The 7,695-nt window shown below is 35.4% G+C and overlaps 1 protein-coding gene across 1 annotated transcript in view; it reads right to left on the bottom strand.

Annotated features, from left to right (window-relative positions):
• Positions 1-548: 548 nt before the first annotated feature.
• The window catches only part of DHX15 (DEAH (Asp-Glu-Ala-His) box helicase 15), a 55,416-nt gene continuing 48,269 nt past the window's right edge, over positions 549-7,695 (bottom strand). The window contains exons 14-16 of the mRNA XM_005877662.2: positions 5,602-5,792; positions 2,554-2,723; positions 549-1,120 (exon numbers count right to left, since the gene is read on the bottom strand). Of these exons, the coding sequence (XP_005877724.1) occupies positions 1,003-1,120; positions 2,554-2,723; positions 5,602-5,792 (479 nt within the window). The 3' untranslated portion in view covers positions 549-1,002. The remainder of the gene's footprint in view (positions 1,121-2,553; positions 2,724-5,601; positions 5,793-7,695) is intronic.

The raw sequence follows: 7,695 nt of genomic DNA, 5'->3' as shown, positions 1-7,695 counted from the left end.
GTTTGTAATTTGTCTACTGCCTGTTACAGTAATGGAAAGTCAAATGCACATTTTACACACTATACTAATTACTTTTGTACATCACATAAAACACCCAATATGGAAACCAAGACCAAGATCTACCATATAGTATCATTCCCTACTATCAATTTAATACAAATAAACATTTTTTCCATAGTATACTGCTTGGATTGTTTCTCTAACAAAAAGATTTGCTAAAAATGTGGTTAGCAAAAATAATAAATTATCAAACTTATGAAATGCACTTTAAGATGAAGAGAAAGCTCTCCTTTTCGGATCCAATTTTGAATAAAAACCACATACTTTATCCCATTAGATCAGATCCTAATCAATTAATAAAGTGCAAAGCTGTGTGTTTAAGACTATTACTTTAAAGACTATTTTATCTAAAGAGTAGTCTTTGTGGGAAGATGCTAAATATGTAATCAGAGTATACTTACACTTTTTAAATAAGCCCAAGACACTTGGGAAGAAAAGAAGCAATATACTTAACGAGACTAGAACAAATGTATCAAAGTACTTTGACCAAAATTAGTATAAATAGACTTTATTGAAGTCAGTGCCTCTGTACTGAGACAGAAGATTGTGTCTACATAAGCACAAGTTGTAACATTTCACAACTTCTAAAAAGGAATGTCAACAATTACAACGATCATGCATACCATGGTCGATAATCACATTTTAGAAGCATTTTCAACCATTTCTAAAGAAATGCTTATAACATTGTTATATATAGAACTACTTTCAATAAACTGCAAAACATTGATCGACTTTTCCAGTATGAGCTACAGTGTCAACACAAAAGGGAGGCATAAATGTTTAATTTATGAAATCAGAATGGAATATTTACTGTAAAGAAAAATTAAAAAGCTTTCAAATAAAGGCCATTATTGAACCAACGTGAAGAGCACAACTTGAACTTTTGAGTTCATTCATCTTTTAAAGCTGTCCTCTGAATAACTTCAGTTCTAAGCATTGAATTCAGTACTGTGAATATTCCTTGGATTGAAGTTTGGCAATGATGCGGTCCAACTGTCTCTTTGCTTCACACTGTGGGAAATTGCTCATGTCATAATATTGAGGGGCAATTTTCACCAACCTGTCCAGAGGAGAGTAAAAAAATTACCAAATTAACATTGAATTAAAGTTCTGGAGTGCTAATAAAATAGGCATTGCCCATGAATAAACTGATTGGTATAAGCAAATCTATAAATCCAAATCAATGTTGAAATTATAAATTGCCTAAATCCTTATAAACCTTTTTTAGGAATGTGTAATTCTAGTAAGCTCGAAGTTTTCTAATGTTGGACTTTGCATAAACTTAAAAATAAAAATCAAGATAAAAAACCCCACCCTTTATTTACATTATTTCAAAGATATTAATATAAAGGCATTCATTTATTCACTCTAGAACATTATTTTAACCAATCTCTCTGAGGTTATAGTAATACAGGTCCTATAAAGGAAACAACTTGGTATTCAAATGATTGGATCTTTTCATTTACATTTTCATGTAAATATAAGTCGATACCCCAAAGAATACAGTTGACTGAAATCTTTTTAATGTTTAGCCATATAATTTTTTCTCAACAAAGCATGTAAGATAAAATGGTAATGTCCTATACAATTTAAGTGTCAAAAGTCATAAATCACTGTATGAAAGAAGACTCACAATATATAGCAAAGTGACATCAACTAAATAAGTGCTTTCAGTCCCACCATTCTTGGCTGATGTTTGCCATCATAAATTATTGAATGGATTCCCGGAGGGGGAAAAAAAAGCCCCAAAACAACCACACACAAAGGGTGGGGGTGCTAATTTTGCTTAAAATAACACAATCAGTTTTGATTACATTTTGTAAAATCAAGTATGCTAAGATACAAAGACAGGCATAATTTTTATGCTTGCTTATTTAGCTCCCAAAGCACCAACATATAAATAATAAATAGTTGAGAGCCAATTACAATGGGACAGATAAAATATAAAGACTGATTGACTTCTGGAACTGGGGAATTTGAATTAATCACAATAGCAGAAGAATGGCTCCAAAAACACTCTTGATGCTAGTCAACTGTAGCTTTTTATATTTGGTTCCAAATCCTGCCCATCTATCCCCCTTTCCTCTTAGCAAAGCAAAGATTTTAAGAGATCAACCATACTATGAGGTCAATGCCACTAACTACACACTGAAGTATATAGAATACGAAGTTCCTTTAAGAGGGAACGGAGAGCCCGGCTGGCTTGGTTCAGTGGTTGAGCGTAGACCTATGAACCAGAAGGTCACAGTTCGATTTCAGGTCAGGGCACATGCCTGGGTTGTGTGCTCCATCCTCAGTGTGGGGCATGCAGGAGGCACCAATCAGTGATTCTCTCTCATCATTGATGTTTCTAACTCTCCCTCTCCTTTTTCTGAAATATATATATATATTTTTTTAAAGAGAAAAAGGAAGAACGCCTTTCCTATAATAAAGCCAGATTCCATTCAGAGCAAAATGCATAACAAAAGCTAATGAACAAAAGATGTTGCTTACCATTCTGGCTTGATATCTGTACACGTCCGAATATAATTCTTTGTTGTAAGAACAAACTCATTATAAAGCACCCATTCAGGCTTGTGGTCAAGAACAGTAGAGGGATGCAACTGAACCACCTGGTTATCTTTCACAGTTAAGTAATGCCCTGTTCGTTCTAAATGTGCCACCTGAAACCAAAACACAGTAAATTAATACAATGCTTCTGATATGCTAGTTACAAAACTAAAGTGGTGTAAAGCTACCATATATATAATTAGCATGCAGGCCTCACCTTTTGCCTTTTATTCCATGGCTAGCCTTATTTATCACTGCCTGATAAAAGCAGGGATGAGCAAAGTACTGCAGGTCAAATGCAACTCACTGCCTGTATTTTTAAGGCTTGTCAACCAAGAATGGTTTATACACCTTTAAGTAATTGGGGTAAGGGGGTAAAACAATCCACCAACATTTGCTACTGCAGAAAGATCATAAAGTTTAAATTTCAGTGTCCATAAATAATGTTTCGTTGGACCACAGGCATGCCCATTTGTCCATAGTTGCCTTTGCACTAGAAGATCAGGCACAGCTGAGTAGTTTCAACAGGGATCCAATGGGCCAGAGAGCCTGACACATATACTATCCAGTCCTTTTCCCTGCCATAGATTATTTGCGTGGGTTCTTTAGCACCAGGTAACAACTATGGAGTACATGAGCAATTACTAGAAGATTCACATTTAAAATCCTATATAACAAAACCCTAATATGTAAATCAACCGAACAGTGGAATGACTAGTTGCTATGATGCGCACTGACCACCAGGGGGGCAGACGCTCAACGGAGGAGCTGCCCCCTGGTGGTCAGTGCACTCCTACAGGGGGAGCGCTGCTCAGCCAGAAGCAGGGCTCACAGCTGGCAAGTGCAGCAGCGGTGGCAGGAGCCTCTCCTGCCTTCGTGGCACGTTGGCCAGGGAGAGGGCATGGCCAGGCTGAGGGACTCCCCCCCCAAGTGCACGAATGTTGTGCACCGGGCCTCTAGTAGAAATATAAAGAGTAAAAAAGGAGAAGTAAAAAGTACCCTCGAAGACATAAGACTGGAGAAAAAGGTAGAGCTGAGCAAACAAGACCAGGAGCGAGCCGCCAGTGGTCCTGGGTCCCTATGGACAGTTGCAGCCAAGCTGCTTCTACTGCTGAAGACCAGCTTTGTGATGGGCTATGCCATGGGCATGGCAGCTGAGGCACCTTTTCCTGTCTCAAAATTGGAATGCAGGGTTGGGAGCCAATGGGTGGAACTGGGAAAACCATGATGCAGAGTAGTGGCACCTCTGACACACTCATCGTTAGGGAGATAGGCTCCAATGCTAATCAGGGAAATGGTTGCCACATCCACCCCATCCCATCAGTCCCCGGCAATATACTATAATAAAAAAACTTTCGAGTAATCAGAAAAACAAAGGGTGAAAAAGAGAAGATGCATGTGGGTCTTGCCTATATTTGTTCTGTCCAATATCAAACACATTGATTTATGATTCTCATCTAATATTTAACAAATGCTAAAGCAGATAACTATGCCCCTTACAATTCTAGAACTCTAATAACAGTGTGTGTAAATAAAAATAATTATTAATAAATATAAAATGAACTCAATTTCAATCAGTATTTAGTAAGCACCTACTGACAAGGTACTGTGATGCATGCCCTTTTTCTAACAAATTAATGCTTGAATATGGGTTTGTCCATCTTCTTTGAATTATTAAAAGCAAATTTAAGAACATGTAAAAAAGACACTAGTAAATACTAGTACATATTATGAATGCAGTTAAAAATTTGGAGAATTTTTATACTAAACTCTTCTATTCATCTAACTCTGATAAGCATAAGTACTTAAAATAAGACTAGAGGCCTGGTGCACGAAATTCATGCATGGGTAGGGTCCCTAGGCCTGGCTGGCAAACAGGACCGATCTGTGGGGTGACTGGTGGGGCGATCAGGGGGCCCCTGCTGGCACCCGCCTTGGCTGGCTTGGGGCCTGCGGGCTGCTCCTGTGTTGAGTTTCTGCCCCCTGGTGGTCAGGGTGCATCATAGCAACCGGTCATAGGATGCTGGTATAAACATTCTTACACTTACTTTGAATTCAAATACAGACAAGGCACCAATTTGCTTTATTTGGACTCTGCATTTTAAGTCCATTTTATTTATTGAGCTCATATGGCCTTAAGGCCAGTCACATCCTGCTAAACAGACATATAGCAGAAGAGAGAATGAACAAACAAGCAGGAGACAGAAGAGATTAAAATCAATACCATTCCAAGTAATAAACTGATTTGTTTTTGCTTTTTTATCACCAGAAAATTTGAGTTTTTTAAAACATAATTTTAAATTCCTTAAAATAAATGTTCATTAAATTTGCCTGAAAAGTTTCACTTCAGTTCTTATAGCTTCCAATATAGTACACTTAAAACTAAGGGAAACATTTAAAAATTATTTCATCTTTATTACTTAGCTCAAAAGATATTTTTGGCTTTTGTAACACCCAAATGTCTTAGTTATAAATACCAATGATCTATACTATTTGAGTATTTGAACTTTGGAGTGATCAGTTTCTACATAAGAAAGTGAACTATACTTCTGGATCCACCCAGACAGCTACTTCCTTTCAGTACTGTTACAATGATATGCCTCCAATGGTGATCCAGATTCAAGGAAATTTTAATACATTTATCAGAGTCAAGGGTTGAAATTTATATTGAGTAAATAGCTGCTAATACCACCTGAAAACAGCCAACATATCCATTTGGTATAAAAAACACTCCATTAATAAAGAAGTAATTCTAAAATTGATTTCTACCTAACTGAATTGGTAATTTGCCATTTAGAGTATTTGTTATTCATTAGACACATAAAATATCTTAGTATATTAGTTCATTTGAGACTCTAGACATAACATTTAAGATCAATATTCATAGGCTTTCTTAAACTGACTTGTGTTTAAGTAGATTCAAAGGGCTGTTATGGGAAACAAGCAATATTATGCAAATATTTATATTGTATTCCTGTATTTTCCACATACCTGCATAAAATAACCAGTAACCAAAGCTTTTCTTATATTAATATAATAGTCCCTGCTTGTAAAGTCAGTACTTCGACGAGGCAAATTAAATCTGTCCATAATTCGAGATAGCTGCTGGCGAACATTGTCTGCTGACATCAGGGACCTGTAGTTAATGAAGTTGTCATAACACCACTGAACCGATTCATGATCTACAAAGTTGAAGAGAAAAGGGAGGGGGGGAAGAAGGGACATGAATCATCCAAACAGGTGTATCATCTAATTAAACAGGAAAGTTGTTATAAAGAGTAAGCAAAGTAACCCAGAAAAGGGATTTACCCAAATCATCTTAATAAATGAATCACAATGTTATCACTTTACTAAAAACCCGTAGCAAGGGTCAAAACCAGAAATAAACGGTTTTAGGTGATTGGATGACAAAACAATGATGTTTTTAATAAATCTTTTTTAATAAATTGAGTTACTGTTTCCAATTCATGGTCAAAGAGGGGGTGAGTGGAAGGAATTTGGTAAAATGCCACGTCTTTCTTTTTGTTTTTCTTTTTGAAAAATGTTTTTACTGATTTTTAGAGAGGAAGGGAGGGGAGAGAAACATCAATTGGTTGTACTTCTTAACCCTTCACTATATTGTGACCCATGTGCCTCTTAGTGTTGGACACAGTTTAAAATGCAAGTGATAACGTTTACAAGGATATCAGGAACCCCCACTCACATTTAATAAGCAAGGCTTATATTTAAGCACGTCTAAGTAATTTTGCTACAGGTATTTATTATCAAAGGAATTTCCCCATTGATGAATCCTTGACAAGCTTCCCACTAACCTAGTGTTGCTCATCTAAGAGTTAACTGTAGCATAATGAAAATATACAGTAACATCTTTATGCACCAAAGGCAATCACAATGAGGCCCTTTGAAAAATAAACCTGAGGGTCATTACAAAATGGAGAGAACTGGGGGACCTAAAAATTGGAACCGTGTTGCTCCTTCTCCAGCTACTGTGATACATTAATCTTTGACATACTCCTTTCTCCTTGGTTTTAGGATTCTATCAATTATAATCTTCATTTTCGTAATAGCTTTTCAGAGGAATAACAGATATATTAATAAATGTTTACATACTATAAAATGCAGCCACATTCATAAAGAGAATAGGTGGGGTAGTAAAATGGATCTTTAAATTGAAGAAGTGTTAAAATGTCCATTAATTAACTCATCTAGAATGAGAAATAAAAGGTACCAATCTGAACTTACTGACATTTAAAACAAAGCACTGAATATGTCCAGAATAAACAGAGAGAAAGTATGCTTAAGAGGTATTTTTGCTTATGTTGATGCTTTGTAACAAGCTCAAAGGCAATGACAATGTCGAAACTAAAACAATAAAAACGGGAACTTTTGAAAAGTGTTGTTGATTACGCTTTGGAGTATAGCTTTTCTGAGGTTCTAAAGTTTTAGAATACACAAAGAGTAACAAACTTTAGGTTGTCAAGATATACAGAACTATCAGACATTATTTATCTAAACTTGTGAGGAATAATTTGATAAATGGAAGGGATAAAAGAAACATTTATTAAAACAATTCTAGTTATATATTTCTTACCAATACAGTAAACTACACTTAAAGATCTAAAGCAAACAATTTCAGAGGGAAATCATACAAACACACATAGAAATTAAGGCGTTGCAAAATAACTCAAATCCAGTTGTTTTTCAAGTGTTATATAAACAAATAGTATTAAGATGAATTTTAGGTTTACTATGTAATCAATCATTGCATCTAATAAAATAGACCCTCTTGACTAAACAGAAATACATTTGTTATTTTTCAAATATACTTATTGTTTCAATTAACACAATATAGCATCATTTAGAAATAAATCATTAGTGAAAACATTCCAAATTCAATAATTATGAAATATCCAAATATATCCAGGAGTTTGATATTTGCACTTCTGAGTGCATGCTGTAATTCTAACTCATGACACTTTCTCTAACTGCTAGACCTATTTAGAAGTAGGAAAAAGCTTTTATAGATATCTACTATTCAATATTTTCACAGAAGTCTCCCAAGTATAAATACAGCATAAAGAACTA

The sequence above is a fragment of the Myotis brandtii genome, unplaced genomic scaffold (genome assembly GCF_000412655.1).
Source record: "Myotis brandtii unplaced genomic scaffold, ASM41265v1 scaffold525, whole genome shotgun sequence".
NCBI classification, from domain to species: Eukaryota; Metazoa; Chordata; class Mammalia; order Chiroptera; family Vespertilionidae; genus Myotis; species Myotis brandtii.
Note: the sequence above shows the minus strand (reverse complement) of the source record. Positions and strands in the feature narration are given on the sequence as shown.